General features: G+C 39.9%; 1 protein-coding gene and 1 long non-coding RNA gene across 3 annotated transcripts in view; one reads left to right on the top strand and one right to left on the bottom strand.

Moving 5' to 3' along the window:
* LOC146569971 (A disintegrin and metalloproteinase with thrombospondin motifs 20) overlaps positions 1-19,995 on the top strand; it is a 78,286-nt gene extending 58,291 nt beyond the window's left edge. Inside the window, exons 29-39 of the mRNA XM_085282700.1 lie at positions 8,073-8,240; positions 12,168-12,341; positions 13,174-13,344; positions 13,892-14,092; positions 14,264-14,393; positions 15,025-15,119; positions 15,225-15,319; positions 15,422-15,555; positions 16,801-16,892; positions 17,009-17,113; positions 17,381-19,995. Coding sequence (XP_085138826.1) covers positions 8,073-8,240; positions 12,168-12,341; positions 13,174-13,344; positions 13,892-14,092; positions 14,264-14,393; positions 15,025-15,119; positions 15,225-15,319; positions 15,422-15,555; positions 16,801-16,892; positions 17,009-17,113; positions 17,381-17,470 — 1,455 coding nt within the window. The 3' untranslated portion in view covers positions 17,471-19,995. The remainder of the gene's footprint in view (positions 1-8,072; positions 8,241-12,167; positions 12,342-13,173; positions 13,345-13,891; positions 14,093-14,263; positions 14,394-15,024; positions 15,120-15,224; positions 15,320-15,421; positions 15,556-16,800; positions 16,893-17,008; positions 17,114-17,380) is intronic.
* LOC146569972 (uncharacterized) lies at positions 251-6,713 on the bottom strand. 2 transcript variants are annotated; one of them, XR_014893414.1, is made up of 4 exons: positions 6,425-6,713; positions 5,528-5,581; positions 4,509-4,564; positions 251-4,193 (listed from the first exon to the last, which is right to left on the bottom strand). It is a non-coding gene; the product is annotated as an uncharacterized LOC146569972 (long non-coding RNA). The 2 variants fall into 2 exon arrangements; XR_014893413.1 differs by having other exon boundaries at positions 251-4,564.
* Positions 19,996-20,269: the final 274 nt, after the last annotated feature.

Below are 20,269 nucleotides of genomic sequence, written 5' to 3'. Positions count from 1 at the left end.
GTTTTATTAAAGTCTGTGGTGCAAAGTTGCACAAACCCAAAGGGCCAACTCTGCTTTATTTTGCATATTTTGGTACGTTGTTGTGCTTGTTGCTATTTATTTCATTCACATGCGAAATATATAAATATGTTAAATTAGCTGTTTCCAACTGTAAAGAACATTAAAGAAACATAACTGTGAAATTTGTGTTGTTTCTCACTGTAATGTTTTATTGACAAACAAACAACAACAAAAAAATAACACTGGACTTTAGTGAATGTCATAAAGCCAAAATGTTGCACGAGGAACAGCAAGACAGAAAAAAACACGTTGCTTTGCAAGGGGTAAGGTAAATAACAACTGACTTTAAAAAGAGTTTGTTTTCATGTGCACTGACTTTTTATATACAGTACATTTATATGCTCTACATACTGTGTACATGCAATACACATACAGTTTATGTACAAAGTTAACGTACAGCACCCCATAGAAAAGATGTGATCTGTGGGCCATTAGGGGTATTTTGGTATTTGACCCTCAATTTGACTTTACTGTTTTGTTTTTCAGTAATACTTTAAATAATTTAATCTTTGGGGGGAAAACTTAAACTCTGATTCTATAGTATCTATAGTGTTTCACATACCATGGCACATTGCAGTGTAATAACACTCCAGGCCCTTTTCCTTTTATGTGTTTTAACATTTTCTTCTCTAATCTCTTTGGAGAAAAACATGCAGAGTCCAAATTAAACCTTAGCGCTGGGTGGCACATCTGTTTACCATTGTATTAATAGTGCTCTCTGTAATGCATTTGGCTGGAGACAGTGTAATGTTATCTTTTTTCTTTTTTTAAACCGCAACAATAATTGGTATTAATTTTTTCTGGCAAGTCTTGTTTAGTTTTTGGAGAAAGGAGTAGAAGTTCTGAAAAAAAAACCCAAACACTGTTTGCAAAATGCAGGCAATTATAATCTTTGAAGTACTGTCAAACTCTATATTTAAATTAGTATTTCAACAAAGGCTTCAAATAACCCACAATATGCCAGAATTACTTATTTACTTCTTTCTTTAAAAGTAAACGATTATTTTAACTATTGACCTACAAAGCACCAATGTACACAACACAATAATCATTGAGTCTTTTTCTATTCAAAATTACAATTACCTATTCATCTTCTGTAATGCATAAACTCTCATATAATTTAGGAATTCACAATGATTTGAGAGGCTCAAAACGCACTTATTGTTCATAGAAAACAAACCTTTTTTGTTCAGGTGAAATAGGAGACGCTTAGAGGCCAGATAGAGATCAAGCAGCATGGTGGGGAGGTGGGGGGCAGGCAGTTGTTTTAATTAACATTTCCAATATTGCTCATGGCTTTGGATTTATCTTACCTTATGTAAAAGCATCTTACCTTTGTAGTATATACCAAATCTTCTTTCTTTTTATAATTTTGAACCATCAGCAGTAGTGTATATGTTAGTTGTTATATGTTACATAAATCAAATATATTCAAACGTATCCCGCCTTTTTTTCTGTCAAAACATTTCATAAGAGACTGTATTATTAAAATCCTTGTAATCTTGCAGAGACACCCTTAAATGCCATCCATTCTAATCAAGCCCTCTCAATATATTTAAACCAGACAACAATCCTGGAAATAAACCTGAGTACATACTACCATCTTGGAAATATTCATAAATGAGCTCTGCCTCTCTCGCTCTCTGCCTCTCGATTTATAAAATGTTTACACCCTTAAACTGACTTTTCAAAACTCACCTTTTCAGATTGAGACTTAATCTTAGACACTAATCTTGCTTGTTGTGCCCTTGATTTCATTTTTGTTTTCCTTTTTGGCACCTTCTACATATTAAAAAACATATCTTGATAAATTCAACTGTTTACTTGCTTCTTCACTGACTGATTGACTGACTTAAGTGTCTTTCCATCAATCTGTTGTAAGTAACCAGAAAGGTCTGACTGATCAGTTACTGTTAAAGTCATATTCATTTTCCCAATACACGCCATCAGAGAGTATTTTAAAAAGAGAAAAAGACACAAAACAATTACCACATTTATTGCACAGGTTCCGGATTATAGGCACACAGTTCAACATAAACTTTTAGGAACATAAATATCATTAGCTAATGGTAATTACCTTAAAAGCAATCTTGATGTCAGCTGGGTGTAAGGACCAGTGATACGGCTGTGTTGCACCACTTATGTGATTTATGCCTGTTTGTTGTTAACAAAAACATACCACTTCCCGTCGAGTGTGGGTTTCCCATGGAGGGGGGATCACAGTAAAGCGTCTGCACGCTAATCATGCTGCTTCAAATGAAATCCACATGTAGAGCTTTGACATACTTGACTCCAGTTTGAGGGCAACAGGGGGGGAAACATCAAACCTGTCACTTTGGGGGCAGTTGTTTGTGACATCATCAGCCTTGTGATTCCTTATGCTGCCCGTGTGCTAGTTGAGTTTAGGTTATTAGAGCAGCGGCTTCCTGGTGCTTCTCACTAGAACAATCATTGCTGTGTGTGCTAAATTGGTAAAAGACTTTAACATAAAGGATCAATCCCTGGGGCTTACACATTTTGGCAAACCGCTAAGATTTAGGTGCCACTGATGCCGTGAGATGATATCAGAAGCTATCTTTGCAGGTTGCTGCACAAGTATCGTCATGATCTAGTTTAGTTTAATGATAGTTAGGAGAAGTCTATTAATGCCGTTCCTGCTCCTGCTGAAGCACAGTGAGTGTGTGAAAGCTACTGAAAGAAAATAAAGTGCCCATTTAGTGAGCGTAGCTGTTGTGGGTGATCCAGCTTGGGAGCTGATGCAGTGAGATGAACAGAGAGGAGACAGGGATTGAAGGTCTCTGGAAGCATTTGATTTGGTCTTCTCCGGGCTGGCTGAATGGCAGAGAACATGATCGTGTTTTCACACAGGTACAAAACATCTGCTTTTTCGCATTCCTTTAAGTGAAGCACTGTGAAGTGTTTTTAAACCCACAGGAGTTACTTCATAGACTCCACTTACATGAAAAGTCCTCTCACATGAGGCTACCACCACAGACTTAATGGGGCCTGTTCATGTTTGGGCATGTCGATGCTATCAAGTGATGAAGTGAAATGGACTGTTTCCCCTCTTGTGGGTGCGATAATGATTGACACTGTCTTCTAGGTCAGTTTCAGTAACAGAGCAAATAGCGCTTTGTTTCAACTTTTAGCTAAAATAAAAACCTTAATATATCACCACCTGGTAGTTCTGTTTCTTTTTGAAGTTATAAAGGATGTTAATTCCACCTCACCACATGACCCCTGCATGATGCATTTGGATTGACGGAGGAACTCTGAGACCTGACTATTATCTGTTCTCCGTCATTGTTGTTATTTACTTTCTGTCTTGATTCCTATTGTATTTTTCCTCTGGTGGAAAAATTTTCCTTTGCTAAGAATTGATACCGTCCTTGGACTTGGACTAAAATGAGGTACAGTGTTGGAGAGCTACAAAACAAAAAGAAAATGATGGTGAAAGAGAGGAAAACAATTTATAAGGTAAACAAGGCAATCTCCACACAAAGGCTAAAAACAAAACTGAATACCACTTTGAAAATATGCATTAAGTGTAAGATTCCTTTGCATCAGTTCCTTGTACATTTCTTTTTCCTAGAAAAAATTGAAAGGTTCAGATCTTTCTCTTCTCTGAGCTTTTCCATACGTTGCTGTTTGTAAAAAGAAAAGCAGCTGCGTAACATTTAGCAGGAAGAGGAAGTTTGACTTGGCTGCCCCGTGTCACAGGTCACTACTTTATGACTAACTGATCTGCTGTTTGTGTTTTTCCAAGTTGTGCCATCAAGAATTTGCTTTATTCTTATGTTTATATGACTACTCTTCATTTTTGGCTGTGTTCATTATAGCGCTCATTGCAGGATGTTTAACAAGCTCATTGAGAAATGTCTCGGTGGAATCTTTAGAGTTGGAAAAATTGACTGGATAGTCCATTTTTTTCCTTATGTCACTTGTTATATTCTTTCTGAGTGGTGTTGACTTGAAAAGCAAACTGTGTTGGAGACTGTTGTACATGCCGCTCAACCTGCTGTTTATTTAACACTTTATGGCAAGTTCATACTTACACGTTTAGGTCAGAATGTGCTTAGTTTTAGCCATTTGGAAGTTCAATGTGGATCTTGTGTTAAAACGTCTGTGAAAAACTGGATAGACAGAAATTATTTCCACATTATAAAGTCAACTACATCCATAAATGAATAATATGACAAAATCAACTTCCATCATTTCAAATTCATCACTTGTTAGGTCAATATATTGAACTGCATCCTGATCTTCATATACTATATGTGCATTGTCATTGTTCTTATTTCAAAGCATCTTATAAACTTGGTTGGAGTTGGATATTCAGTATAAATCAATGAAACTAGGATGAAGAAGTCTGATTGGGTGTTTTAGCCTGTTGGATAGAAAAGATCTATGACTCTTGACATTCTTTTGCCCCATGACGCCACTCTTACCAGCTGTTCCCATGTTGATAACATGTGTTGTTTTGGCTTCTGTCTCTGAAACCTCCCTGCAAAACAAGACCATGGACAGAAAAGCCTGAATGTTCTGTGACACCACGTCTTCCTCTTCTCCTTATCTGAACTTGATGTGTTCAGCTGCATGCCAAGAACATAGTTACTCAAGACATGTCGCTATGTCAACTATGTCAGCGTTTGGTTAGTTCCCACCTATTAAACTCCTACCAGATTAAGACTGCTGGGTTAGCATGGTTAATGAGGACAAGTCAACTTTGCTCAACTGAGTGATATTTTATCACTCAGCCTTGACAACATGTGCTTGAGAGTATGATTCCACACGCTGTTCTTCCTCCAGGTCAGCACTGAGCTCCTTTGAAGACTGTATGCAACTACAGTTTGCCATATGCTTGGTATTACCATCCCCTTGCATTGCGAGCATGCTGCAACGTGATTGGAATGCAACCATGGTCCTCACATTTTAAGATGTGTACTCAGTTAGAACCACTTACTGTAGTCAATATACAACACCATAATTGTCCCTGTCCCTCTATTAGGATTTATATCTACAAAGCTATTTTAAACGCGAAAGATATACTTTTTTGTCCTATGATCCAGTTTGTTTTAATTTAAAAAAAAAGCTACTATGATGATATATTACACTAAGAAAAAAGATGAAATTCTGGGATAAACCAGCATGCAGATGGATTTAGGAGGAGGTACATAATATTTTTCAGTTCCAACATAAAACAAACCTGAATTCTGCTTTTATTGCCAAACAAAACCTCTTCATCCCATAATTATAGTTCAAGCAGCAGTAAATGTTTGCTGCTTAAGGCCATGATGACAAACTAGTCTGTCTGAACGAGGTGGTTACTTGGTTTTGTGGAATATTCTTTCCTCTCCACAAGGTACTGCAAGGTCATATCCATTTATTAGCAGTGTGACACATTTTTAAACTACAGTCAAGGTTCCCTGGGGCGTTTTAACAATTTCCATGTGTTCTGTTGGCTTACCTGTTTAGATTAAAGCAGTGGGTTGGGTCATCTTGAGGTTTCTGCCTGCCAGTCCTAGACAAAGGCATTGATGCACAAAAAGGTATCTGATATCAGTTTGATTATCCAGTTGGAGCATCCATATGAGATCATAGTGTTCACTTAATCAAAATCAGAGGTCTGTATTTTGTAGTTTTGTAGCATGCAAAAAAGGAGAAAAATGGCATGAATTAGCTGGGTTTGGTTTAGCACTCAATTATGCGATTTGTGGTAGAACTGTGAATCTTGATCAACTCAAAAAGGCTGCTTTAGAGCCACTAAGCAAAATAATGAAAAGCTGCCTCTTTGTTACATGTGGCTGTAAATATTAATTATGTCTTCCTCTGGAGAAGTTTTGTTCTGCATGGGGAAAAAAAAAAGAAAACTTGTTTGACAAAAGCTGTTTTATTTGGCTGATTTCCAGCTGCCAAATCTAAAGCTGTTGAGTCGTTCCATTTTAGAGTAATCCACATCGTGCCTAAATGAACCTCACTGGATTACAGTGGGCTTAGCCCGCCAAATCATCTGAAATTAATTGCTGGGACAACGTGGGAGGGTTTAATTTCCCTCCCGTGTGACCTGTTGATTTATACGTTTCTCCCAAGGAACTGTGAACCTGTATTCAAAACTGCTACACCTTAGCACACCTGAATAGTACTAGAAGTTCAACACAACTAATAAAACATACAGTACATACGTGGAGGTTCAGATGAAGCAATTTTTCATTAGTAAAATACACTAAAAACTAACATAAGTATGTGTGTTGATCAATTTTCCACCAAGAAAATAAAAAAACAGACATATTTTAAGTTTGACACTGTACAAATGCAGGACATAAAAGACAAGCAGCAGGCTGATTGATAGGGAAAATGGTCTTACCTGAGTGGGTGCTGGTGAGTGAAGCAACCCAGCTGTAGATCGCTGAATCAGAGGTCCCTGAGTCCTTGCCCTCCTCTTGCTCTCAGAGGTGAAACTGTCTTCTGGTCCCACGCGCTGTGCCAGCTCTCTGTGCTCTGTGTTATCGGCCATGATTAAGTAATGGCTGACAGATGAGGCTGGCAGGGTTGCGGGAGGAGCGCGATGCCATATAATGTCTTTTCTTCCACTGTTAAAACGCAGATACAGTTCAGCTGGGGGAGCGTAGCTCGTATGGCTGTGATTTCCTTTTTTTCCCTACCCCTTTTTTTTTTTTGCCTTTCTCTTTCTTCCTGCTTCTTTTACAAGAATGAGGAGGGGCCAGCCCCACTCCTCATCTCCCCCCCCTCCAACTTGTTTGCCTCTCTCTGCTCTTGTCTGAGGTAAAGGAGAGTCCTGTTTTGCTTTTTGAGTGAGCGTGCAGCAGGTATGTGAATCTGCCGTGCTTGGGGACTAGTCACTCAGGCTCTGGCCCTTGGCTTTGATGTCATCTGTCAGCTGAGCGGGCCCTGTGTTTAAAATGCCTTGATAATTACAATGTGTATGATGCGTGTGTGTGCAGTGTCAACCGCTACCCGCACCATACTTACCAAGAAAAGGCAGGATGAGGTGGCTTTGCTGAAAGGCTTTGAATGGAGCATATGATTATTAGATTGTTTAAACAGGAAACCATTCCTCTACCTCCCAGAATGTGAAGAAAAACACAAACTCCACATCTGCAAAGCCCATAGGTCACCACCTCTGAGTTATGCAATAATCTGAGATCATAATTAGAGGACAGTAGAATATAATGTTCATTATCTGGACTGGAAAAAATGCTCAGGCAAAATCTCATCTGGTGTGTTCGATTCTAGCATCTCATTTATTCAGAGTGGCCTTGTATACAGGCACTCACTCAGCAAGCAGAAATAGGCACCTTAATTGCTGTCTGTAACATCTCAGGCAAAGGCCGTTTCAGATCTTTTTATTGGTGTGTCTGGTTTTTATTCTTCATGCCTTTTTTTGTGTCCTCTTGCCTCATTGTCTAGATTTCCTGAAGTGTATCTAAGTTCCTTATTGGTGCCAGATGAATGTCTTGCGTGTGCATCTACGGTGTGCTTTGCATTGCATCCCTTGTCCCCGCTTCCTGTGCCTCTGCTGCTCTAAAAGCAATCCCTGTGTTTACAGGTTCAGTTGTTTCACTGTATTCCATCAGCATGGCTGTTTAACATAAAGGTTTTTCGTCACTATTTTGGGTTTTTTATTTAAATTTGTTTTGGAGTGTGTGTTCAGTCGGCCTTTAGGTGTTGGGTCAAAGGGGTGTTCTTCTGTTGAGGCCTTAAGTTCTGCATTAAATGCGATTGTTTATGCATATTGATCTGAGGCTTTACAAGAGAGCCTATGAATGAGATTTCTGGTTAACAGAATGTGGTTGCCTTAAAAAAATCAATCTCTTCTGGTTTTCAGTGTGGTAACTTGTGCTTAACAACGTTATTTTCAGTTGACGTACTTTTCGAGCAATCATAAGCGTGAGCGCTAATCGAGCTATGAGTTGGACTTTACTGTGTTTCACTAAACTTTGTGTTGTTCTCTATCCAACACCCATCCCCCTTCCCTGCAATTTCCTCCCCAGTGTTCAGTAAGCTGTGGCAGAGGGACCAAACAGCGGGATGTAGTCTGTGTATATCAGAACCAAACCAAAATAGAAGAGAAGCACTGCAGTCATCTGCCCCGGCCTCGGACACAGAAGGCCTGTCGGGCTCGAGTATGCCCCAGTTGGAAAGCTAACAGATGGAGGGAGGTATGTTTGTTCTTCTTGCTATCTTCTGGGGATTAGATAATAACCAAAAGTCTCAGAGAGGCCATGCTGTGAGTAACTGCAGCTGAGGCACAAACACAAACTCTTTCTAGAGATTGCAGATGTAGGACATGTACACACAGAGCACCTGTCCAATCACCGCTCAGTTTGCTCTTTTTGAAGATTTATGTGTCATTCCCAAAAGTGTAAACTAAACTCTAAAGGCCAAGACTGTTTATGTACAGTACTGTGCAAAATTCTAACAAGCTTCAGAGTCAATAATTGTGTGATGACCACCTTCATTCCTCAACACAGCCTGAACTCTCTTAGGCAGCTTTCTTGTAATTTGTTAAAGAAATCTTCAGGAATAGTTCTCAGGCTTCTTTAATGACATTCAAAGCTCTTTTTTGGATGTTGGCTGGATTTGGTTCCATTTTCTGTCAAGATTATCCCACACTGCTTGAATAATGTTGAGGTCCAGAATGTGGGGAGGCCAATCTATAACCGATAGCATTCCAAGTGTGCTTGTACTGCGCTGGCAATGTGATTGGGATCATTGTGATACTGAGAAATGAAGCCAGTGCAGTACTACTGGATGCTTTGCACATGGCGTTGTTTTTATTTATGCCCGATATGTCATCTTTTGCCCTCCATTTGTCAACTTTCCTCAGTTTTCTTTAAGACACATTGGACAGCATACCAAGATATGTCAAAGTTTGAGTTAATAGCTCTAAAGATGCAATTTCAAATTGGTTCTTAGGTTAAGTTTCTGCTATGTGTAGACACAAAAGTGGTTCATCCCTTGAGTTAGGTGCCTTTTTATTCTTGATCTTTTCATAGGTCAGTGTTAAATGGTTCAATAAACAAAAAAAGAAATACTCTATAAATGGTCAGGTACAAGGACTGGACTAAAGTGCAAAAAGCGGTTAATGTCAATAGAAAACCTTTGAACGACATTCAGAGAGCCTGAAGAACTCTTGCTCAAGACCACTTTAAAAATGACAAGAAAGTCTGGCTTCTTGGAAGCAAAATGTAAAGAAATGAGGAGTGACACGAGACTTTTGTGCACTACTATAGCACACTTAGTGTAACATTTGTGTTTGTGGTTTCAAATATTCAGGGAACTTTTTAAAATCCTATCTTAGAGTACAGTTCTTCTATGAAAGCTTTTTGTCAGACCACACACTGACCATGTGAATGTGAATCTGTCAAAATGAAAAGTGATAAACGTGGCAGCTGATGCAGCCAAGTTTGTGGTGCATGCACATGCAAACAGGGTGGGAAGGGGATAAATATCTGAATTACAGGAGGTTTCTGTACTAATTGGTGACTTGGACACTGAATACTTTCATAGCAGTTCATGAAAAGCCTCTCATGCCTGCTTGGAAAGTATAAAATGTAAATGTAAAATCCCCAAAGGTCCTGCAAGGCTTACATTTGCTCCCCCTTCACAAGACTCCTGCCACTCCCCACTCTTTGAGCCTTTCCTCCTCCCCTCTCACTTTTTCTCTCGCTGGTGTCTGGAAGCAATCATCTTCCTCCACATACCACCAGCAACCATGAAATCCTCAACTAGAGCATAAAGACATGTTTTATATCTTAATGTCCGTGCATGTGACAACTATGAAACCTCAGCACCCAGTGCCTGAGTTATTCCGAAGCTACCCAGCACTCTCAGTCACCTCTGACTGCGAATGTAATAGACAATATATTAGAGGAGCTGGGGGGGAGGAGGGGGTGCTTCCCATTGGGAATCAGTTTGGTTTTCAAGGACAAAATTCTCTCCACTTGCTATTCGAAATACCATGTTACACATGTTTATTGTAAAGTGAAGTTGAAAGGACGATTCAGTGTCTTATTGATTTGGTTATCTTATTTTGAGTTTGGATTTTAGTTGCATGTTTCTCACAAATTATTGAATTATTTTGTTTTAATAAAATGAAGGTGAATGATTTTGTTTATATGGTCAAATCTATGTTTGCTTTAAAAAATGATAAAGAACAAGTTTTGTTTAATTCCACTATACGAAGCTTGAAAGTACAGGAAAAAATGCCCTTTTAAATGAAATGAGCTGACCCTTTAAACTGCTTACTAAACACTGTGATTAAAGAGCGCACACTTTTTAAAGCTGGGTTATGCTGTATCACTTCTAGAATCACTTGAACAGCAGGTTCTATTTTCATGCTTGACGCAAGTTTTTTTTGCTGTTGTTTTTGCTTTTTAAAGGCATATTTTGATCTGAAGGTCAGATTTCCTGCAGTGCTTTTTGTTCTTTCTCCAAACTCAAAGAGTTGAACCTTCACATCTAAGGATAAACTCTGCAACGATAACAGAAGTTGCAGCAACTTCTGGGTCGTACACTGATTTTTATGAATGTGTAATGTGTGGCGGGCAAGCTGAGAAATCAGCGTGGTCAGCTGAAATCGTGGTAAATGGCCTGCATTTGTATAGCGCTTTTTCTAGTCCCTAAGGACCCCAAAGCGCTTTACACTACATTCAGTCATTCACCCATTCACACACACATTCACACACTGGCGATGGCAAGCTACATTGTAGCCACAGCTGCCGTGGGGCGCACTGACAGAAATCTTACAGAGCGCTACCTTAGTATGCAGGCATGCTTCTCAAAGAACATCAAAGAGATGTCTGAGATAGATCTTTGTGTGATCCCAGATATGCAGCTCACAGAATAGGAACAAACCCATTTCTGGATTCATGAAGTGCATTGAACCGGAGCATCAAAGCAGCATATCTTAACTCGGCAGACCAAACAAACGTTATAAAAATATCGCCTGTGAAACTTAGGAGAGGAAAACCAACAGAATTATAAGATGGATTTTGCTGTCTCACTTAAATTACTCTGTTAACACATATTTTCTTAGCATATTTGTTAGAATGGTAGTATGCAATACGTAAGCATCTCAGAAAATAAGGGCAAATTCAATAAACCATTATCTTGTAACTGCCCCTTGTAGTGGCTGCTGCTGAGCAGACATTATATAGTCTTAGTTTAAATTGGTGAGTCCGTGATTTAGAGATTTATGAAGCATCATAAGCACATGGTCCTAAAATGCAACTCAGCTGTCAGTTCTTACTACTGACCCCCACTACTCCTAAATAGTGACTTGTTCTAAACCGTACTCATGCACAATTTTAAGTCTAAACTCCAGGGCAACATACCTCCAATGACAAAGTCAAGGTTAATAACAAAATATGTTGTACAGCATTTTTCTCATGTCAAGGAAATTGGATTTAATGTGTAAAATCAGTGTGTCTGTGTAGGCCCTCATCCAGGCCATGGTAGTCTTAAGAGTTTGAAAAATCAAGAAAAGGAGCACACACATGTAAAGAAATCTCTTAGAACATACGGTTGACCCAACTGGACTTTCATCAAATCAGAGAAATCTTTGAAATCTTTACCCTCCACTCACATCTTGCCTCAGATGACCTCAACAGATCGCGTGAGGGTGGGGCAAGGTCACACAGTGGATTCACCCGTAACCCCCTGTGATGGTAATGACCCCTTTTATCAGACTTTGGCTCATCTGATGATACACAGGATCAATAGTGGGTCAGCGACCCTCAGCACCACCTCCGAAGTGGTCAGCTCCCACTAGAGGTTAAATGCTTGGAACTCTCCACCATTTGTTTTAAGAACCAAAGAAGCCTCTTGGATGAGAGGCGAAACATCTTTACGGACTTAAAGAAGTTCAGTCGCCTTCTTTTTTAAGCTTTTAAGACTGTGTCATCAGCTTAGTGCCCCTTTAAGGTCAGCTCTACAACAGAAATGAGTTTAAAAAGCCACAAAAACGAATACTTTGTATTTATAGCCTTATTGCTGCTGGAGAAAAATAAGCTTCCTTTAGAGTCATTTCCCACTTCTTGCCATGTTTTCGAAATGAGATGTGTGTTTTGTGTGTGTTTTACTAGTGTTCTGTCACCTGTGGGGTCGGAGTTCAGAACCGCGATGTCTACTGCAGGCTAAAAGGTACGGGACGAGTCCTCGAGGACCTGTGTGACGCTCGCGCGCGTCCTCCTACTGCGCGGCCGTGCCAAACTGCAGAGTGCACACACTACACTTGGGTCGCTGATGAATGGAAAGAAGTAAGTAACTTGTTTATTCTCTTTCTTCCTATCTGTGATGACGTATTTCCTTTGCTCACTCTCCAAGTGTGAAACAGATGTTCAGATGTTTAAGCATCTTATTAAAGCTTTTATTGGCTGCAATCTCCACTTTGTCGCTAACTCTCTCTCTCTGCACCATTAGATGGGTGTCCTGCATACACCCTTTATCTGTCGTGAGGGCTTTAGTGTTAACCATCGCAACTAAATATGATACAAATCAATGATATCCAAACTTGAGAGTACTGATGGCCATCGCCCCTTCTGTGCTACTGAACGGCACTGCTCTGTGTCACACTAGCAGACTGTTTTCTTCCTGGCTCATCTTTCTTTAATGCGATGTGCTTTGTCCTCAAAGCGAGGCATTAAAAAAAGGGACATCCTGTAGGGACATAGCACTGCTTGAATCTTTGCAGTGTTTAGATCTCTGTCTGTGCTGCCGCAAAAACTTTGAACCTTCTTTCTCTCACAGTTTGCCGCTGAAATCCTCTCTGTTCTTATGAAATATAAAGAAAGTGAAAAGAAAAACACACAAATTTTCAAATCCTGATCCATTTTATGACTTTTAAGCCATTACTGAAGGGAAATCTGTTTTAACTTTTATCTTTAACACTGACATTGTCAAGAGCACATGTTTGGCATTGTGTTACTGTTCCAGTTGTTACACAACACTCACTTTCCTCCATTTGTGTAAAGGTTTAATAGGGATGTGCATTTATTGTGCTAAAGGGATGTCCAGGAGTCTTAGAAGTTGATTTAGTTGCTGAAACCACAATCCATCTCACAACCCTGTGTGTGATTTTTTTTTTATCAGTGTAATGCAACATGCGGAGAAGGCGTGAGAAGCAGGAAAGTGGTGTGCATGGATCCAGGAATGACACCTGCTCAGGGTGATTACTGTGATCCATTAGCCCGACCTCCATTGCTCCAGCCCTGCAAAGAAGCTCCTTGTCACTACATGTGGATAACAGGAGACTGGTCAATGGTAAGAACATGAGAAATATAAGTAATAAGTTTCAGTATTGGTATCAAATAATTCATAATTTCTCTAAAATGGAAAGAAATAATTTAAGACTGAAGGAACTTTGTTTCATCTTTTTCTTTTTTCAAACAACTGTCTGAACCCAAAAGGTGTTAACTTAAAAATGAGATAAAAAGGAGAAACTGTGTCTATTTAGAGGTGTCTTCTTGTTTCTCACATACAAATATTCGAATAGTCATAGGGAGATCTGCTGTGTATGTACTAAAACAGCTGACAAGATGAAAATGTGGCATTTATTTCAAAATGTTCATTAAATAAAACACGAAAACGTTTGACATCTTCTGCTAATTTAATTGTCATCGTAATCAACTAATTGCTTCAAAACATCTGCATTTCAGTAGAATCAGGCTCATTCAAATGGAGAAGGCTTTAAAATGAGCAAGGTCATCAATTCTCATCAGCAGTACCAATGAGGCCCCGTTCTACTGCACAACAGCTTCTTCTAAAGCCAAAGCTTTTAACCCACTGTGTGTATTTTCGTGTGGCTTAGTGCTCTGCCAGCTGCGGTGTTGGCTACCAGCAGCGTATTGTCTCCTGCTCCCTGATGCCCACCTCTCCCGCTCAGGGTGTGTACACTCAGTCCTCCTTTGCCAGCACGAATTGTCCTGAGCCTCGCCCTCCTGGCAGCCGGCCGTGCCTCCTCACGGAATGCCCTCACATGTCCTACTGGAAAGTTGGCCCGTGGAGCAAGGTGAGTCAGAAAAGGCTTGTTAGACAGCAAGAAATCCTCCTCAGCTAATCACAGTTTTAACAATACATTTTGATGACTTGTGGATTTTAATAAATCTCATTTGTGGATTTGGACTGGAGCCTTTTTCACTTTTAGAGGGAATGAGTTTGTGTATGTGCGTGTTTTTACCAGTGCTCGCAGACCTGTGGAGCAGGAGTGATGGAGCGCAGAGTGGAGTGCGTGACCTCAAAAGGCCAAACGTCCAAACACTGTCGTCTGTCAGAGAGACCTGAGTCTCAGGCTGCATGTCAGGAAAGAGAATGTGAGTGGTAAAATGTAATGTAATGGTCACTGTCGGTGCTTTCTGTGGAAACAACCATATCTGATTCTAAAAACTCTGTGTTTTGCTTTGTTTTTACACAATAAACTACTTAAAGGCTCTTGGAGTGATCACTTAGTGGAACAATAAACAGACAGTCAGCAGTTTTCTGCAAATTGTGCAGTCTGTCAGAATGCCTCAAGGGCTTCAGCTGAGCCAGGCATTATTGTGGATTTGGAAAGTGCTGTAAAACAGCAAGCCAAAGTTCGCAGGGTTAATCATTCCTGACTTAGATTCTGCCAAGTCAGGCACTGATGAAATTGAAAGGATATACTGGACAGTCAGTTCTCTGGTCAAGTATTAATCTTGACTAGCTAATCAGCTCAATATGAGCTCTGCAACACAAACAAGACAATTACAACACCTCAAGCTTGGGAAGATTAGATCCAAGTCACTATCCGCTTTAGGGAGAAGTGCTTAGTTTTTTTAGCTTTCAACATTTTTATGCTATTTGCTGACAAAAGATTTATGTACTAACTTTTAAAATGAGATGGCTAAATACTCCAGCTTTTAAAAGCTGTCGACAGCTCCCACTATTGCACTGAAAGCTCTTCTTCCTCACTCCCTCTCCCAGGCCAGTTGTTCAGTACGTGCCGAGAGGTCCAGATGAGACAGGGCGTGAGGATAGATGGCGAATACTATCTCAAAGTCAAATCCCGGATCCTACAGGTTTGTATGTTCTGCCAGAATTACTCCGGCACACGTCATGATTCAAGCAGCAGCAGCAGCAAACTTGTGGGATCTCATCCTTTACCTCAATATGTTTGCTCTTAGATTTACTGTGCTGAGATGCAGACTGATTTCCCCAAGGAGTATGTGACATTGCGCAGCGGTCAGACCGATAACTACTCCGAGGTGTATGGCCACAGGTGCGTATGATGTGGAGATGACTCGCTGTATGGTTATGCAATGTGTGAAATATGGTTATTGTGCTGTTTGCACTCAGTTCCCATATTTCTTTAAACGCACAGGTTGCTGAACCCATTTCAATGCCCGTATAACGGCAGCCGAAAACAGGACTGTGAGTGTAGGAACGACTACTCAGCAGCGGGATACACACTCTTCCACAAAGTTCGTCTGGACCTAAACTCCCTGAGGATAACGAGTGAGTAATTACTTCATGATTGCCTTACGCCGTGCACTGTATCGAGACCACACATGGGTGTTTTTTTAACCCTCACACGCCTCGCTCCAAAGCGCTAATGCCACATCCAGAGCCCAGTCCAAATGAAAGTAAGCCTTACTCCACGCTCTCTCCTCCCAAATCAAAATAATGAGATTTCAGCACTGTGTGTTCGTGTCCCTGGAGAGGACTTGAAACCGTGCCCGTCAGCACTCATCCATCCTTTTGCATCAGAAATAAAACATGTCCTCACGCTTGCATGCAAGCAATCATACAATTACAATGTGCACACATGCACATCTTCAGGCCATATTCCTCTGCTCATTATTCCACTCAGCTCCACCTGCCCTATTTTGTCCAAGTATGCTTTTGATTACATAAAACAATGTAGATTACTGTGCTGTTTTTTTTGTTATTCTTTTGTCTTTGATGTGTGTGGGTGTGTGTTAGTGTGTGTTTATTATATTCTCAGGGCCCAAAAGCTGAGACACAATTATACTTGTGGCTTCAGGCAGATTTGTTGGAACCAAATTGCAGGACTGTGCAAGTTTGAGAGGCTTTTTCATCGCTAAACCTCAGCTACCAGGTTAAGTTTAAAATTAGGTTATGGTGAGAATAAAGGTAATGGGTAGGATTAGATGTTCCGCTTTTAATTAGCTTTAGGAATATCTAAGGAAAGGCGTTATGGCCATAAAAATAGGTAAACACAAGATGTGTCTGCATGAGTTTGCATGCTTGAGAAGCTGGATTAGTACCTACGCTATCATCCTCCCGTCTCCTTCATCTGATCTGGGTCCTTACAGCACATGTTCCCACACCCAGTCTGCGCAACACTCATTTAGTTTTCAGGTGGCTTAAAGAGAGCCGAGGAGAAATAATGAGTTAAAGATGAGGGGCAGAATATGAAGAGGTGCTAATGTGGTGTGCCTTTTGCAATATTGCAAATGTTACTTGCATGCAGTCAAACAGTATTTGAATTTCAGTAAACAATTAGAAAGTGTAACATAAAGATTTCCTATAGGTAAATATGTTTTAAAAAGTAGGATTTTGCTAATTTTGCTTTAGATTTAAGCAAATTCACTATAGGAGAAAAGATGTTGAAAAATATCTTCTTCCAGAAAGTAAAATCTTAGTTGTTGATACTCTACAGCCATGTGGTTTCAGTCAATTTTTTCTGCTTGTGGTCACTGTGACTTTAAATCAGTGTCTTTGGTATCTGTTTACCAGTCACAGACCTCCGGTTTTCCCAGACACCTCTTGGTCAGCCAGTGCCCTTTGCTACAGCGGGGGATTGTTATAGTGCAGCCAAATGTCCACAGGTTTGTGAAAAAAAAAGAAAGACAGTTTTGCTTTTTTTGGTTGTGTGTTTTATATTCTTTTACCTTACCTGTTAGAGAACTTCTATGAAATAAATCCGTCTCTTTTGTGTTTTCAGGGCCAGTTCAGCATCAATCTAATTGGCACTGGCTTCAAAGTGGCTCAGGCCACCAAGTGGACATCTCAGGGCAACTATGTTTCAGTCAAAGTCCACAGATCGGAGGTAAAAACAAAACGTTCCAAGTGAACTCCTATAATGCTTGCCTTTAGTGTGGGTCATGCCGGGCAGATTTCAAGTAATGGATCACTGTTTTCATTTTGCTGGGGTGGACTGAGCCTCATGCTGGATCACTCCAGTTGTGGTGTGAGACTGTAGTGCTGAAATGTCATCAATGTGATTCACTGAGCAGGAATCCCTTCATGACATTTATGAAGATTTCATTCTCTGCCCTTTGCCCACTTTTCCTCTCTCATTTGTCTCTGTCTGTAGGATGGGACAAGAATCTACGGCCGCTGTGGTGGTTTCTGTGGGAAGTGCATTCCCCAGGCTCACAACGGCCTACTTCTTCAAGTCCACTGAGAGCTGTGCAGAGACCAAACCACCTAAATCTGTCTGGAATAAGATACTGGCAATAAGAGAGATTTGATCCTGCAGTCATCCGTGAGTGTCAGAGGGGGACCATTTAACAATTATTATCCCACAGTAATATCCTCAATCCCCAAACAGCAGCTTGAACAGACAGGACGCTATATATAGTGCAGTGCTACAGAGCCACCATCAGGTACTTCACCCAAACTACTAACACTTAAGAGGAGTCAGCAGTTGTGCAGACGTTGTCATGCACTCATGTGCTTTGGAGACTAAATTATTTTGCATGACGCAAATTGATTTTTTTGTATCATAACACGGGATACAGGACTGAAAACACTGGGAAAACAAATACAAAGACAGGAGGAAAAGAAATATCCTCCCGGCTGATAAGGAACTTTTTCCAAACTTAGAAAGACACAAAACACTTGGGCTCTGATCCAACTGATATGGTGGTCAGCAAGATAGTATAAAAGGAGACATGCTGTCCTTGCAATCCTACTGTGGTTCAAAAAAAAGGTCTATACGCAGACTATGGAAGAGTATATAAGGGATAGTTGTGTTATTTTTCTACATTGTGACAGATTAAGAAAAATGATGGCTACAGGAACTAGCTGCTTTGGTATATATATGAGGGCATTACAAATCTTGTTCTCAGCAACAGATGAGCAGGAATGATTCCCATATGGAAAAGAAATGGAACAAAAGTAGTTCAGGTTCCTGTTTAAACGTATGTCTCATCCTGGGATTTACTCAGGAGGTGACCCCTTTTCCCATTTGCGTTTTCACTTGCAACACAATAATGAGAATAACGTATAAATCAAATAACCATTATTTTTTAACCTGAAAAATGTGAAAGGGGCCACTTGCATGAGTAATGACATAGTTTGAGACGTACAAACATTTACGGTCGGTGGAATGAGAAATTCTTATGCTTTTTTTGTTTTTGCGGCTCAAGACTCTGAAACGTATCAGCATGCAACTAAGTACTGATGTCCTTCCACACCTGTCTCATGTCAGAGGTCAAACGTTAGGAGAACATCAGGAGCCTTTAGAATAACTACAGATAACGTTTTGTTTTAGTTGTCGTGTACTTTGTGAGTCTGTCTGCTGTCATCTGTTGTCAGGTATTTTTAACAAAACTACTGAAACCCACATAGACAGTCCACCGACTGACACTGAGGCACGACTGTCAGAGTAAACACTAGTGCTGTGAGGAAATAGCTGAACTATTTCCATATTTCCTGGTGTTGAAGTATAATTTTGTCTGTTTTGTGCGCGTGCGTGCATGTGTGTTTCATAGTTAGATTGTTATTGGTGTTTCTCTTTGTCACACGAGTTCTCATCTGTTACACCTTGACACAGTATCAGGTGTGTGTATGCGTGCGCGTCTCACCTCACACCCTCCGTTGGGCCTACTGTAGGTGCCTGCAAAACCCTACCTCTCATAGACATCCATACTCGGTTGAGATATGTGTTGTAATATATTTATGTTTGAACATATTTATTCTGCATTGACTTGTAGATATGTTCTGTATGACGGTACAATGACTACTACCAACAGAGAAGCCATTGTCTGATATGTTTTGTCCGTTGTCTGCTAAAATAGGTATTATCCTACTATTTGTAGCATATAACCACTAATCTTGAATGAGGATCTTTTAAAAGGTGCTTTTGAACTGGAATTACCTCTAATGTTGAGAAGGAAAACTGGCTTTGGGAATAACACTCGATAGGGCAGAGATTCAACTCTTTCTAGCAGACTCCCTAGGATCTCCTTATAGCCTGTTGTGGTCCTTTTATGAACAGAGCTAATGTTTTAGATGCAAGATTGCCCGATAAAACAGACCAGCGACTGTGCGAAGGACTCTCCCATTGAGCAATACTTACTGTAACGCATCATATCCGGCTTTTGCCATGACCGCAAATACAACTATCAACCAACTGAACACGCGGATTCGCTAATGTTAAGCTTTAACCAAAGTTAGGCAGTAGATGCAGACTGTTTTTTTTTCCCTCTCAGACAATGCCGCTTCTTTTGATTTAAAGAATGGCTGAAAATAATAAAAGTCAGTGAGCAGCTAGAAAACCTTTGGCTGTCGTTCATTTTATGATGGTCAATTGTGCTATGAGGTCTGTATCAGAAATTTAAAGAATACTTGATGCACTGTGTGCTGTCAGTTTTGTAGAAATGTAATCCTGTTTTTGTTTTTTTGTAATAACCATTAAGATTTGTAACTTATGATATATGTGTATTTGTAATATTCATACTTGAATTGCAAACTGTGTGCTAAAATATTGAATGGGCATTGGTACTGAGTAGAGAAACGGTGTGCTTGTTTGCCATGCTTTATCCAAAGATGTTTAAAAGAATCCTATGTACCTACAGTATGTACGCAGCCTGTATAAAAGAAACAAATGATTTTGGTGCTATACTAATTGTACTATTACTTGTATGTCTTGCTACTACACTAATGTTAAAGAATAAGTAAGAATAAAACTTGCTTTCCAACAGACTCGTTGATGAACAAAGTGATGGTGTGGTTCTTTATATTTGCAATTTTCAGTTTTTATACTTTGCTATTTTCTTGCTGTTTTTAGAAAAGTTGGATACCAACTCCCTTTACGTTAAGACGCGTGACGTTAAACTGCTAGGAGGGTCGGATCTGGGTCTCTCACATCAAGGCTCAATGCAGTTTAAAAATATTGATTTTAAAAAGTATAAAATCCCAAATCACAATCTATAAATATCTATACTCTAACACTATTACTAGTTAAAACTAAAATACT

The sequence above is a fragment of the Mchenga conophoros genome, linkage group LG7, assembly GCF_057382185.1.
Source record: "Mchenga conophoros isolate Kocher_MC1m ecotype Shallow Benthic linkage group LG7, M_conophoros_male_GT1.1, whole genome shotgun sequence".
Taxonomy (NCBI): Eukaryota; Metazoa; Chordata; class Actinopteri; order Cichliformes; family Cichlidae; genus Mchenga; species Mchenga conophoros.
This window is presented reverse-complemented; position numbering and strand designations above follow the sequence as displayed.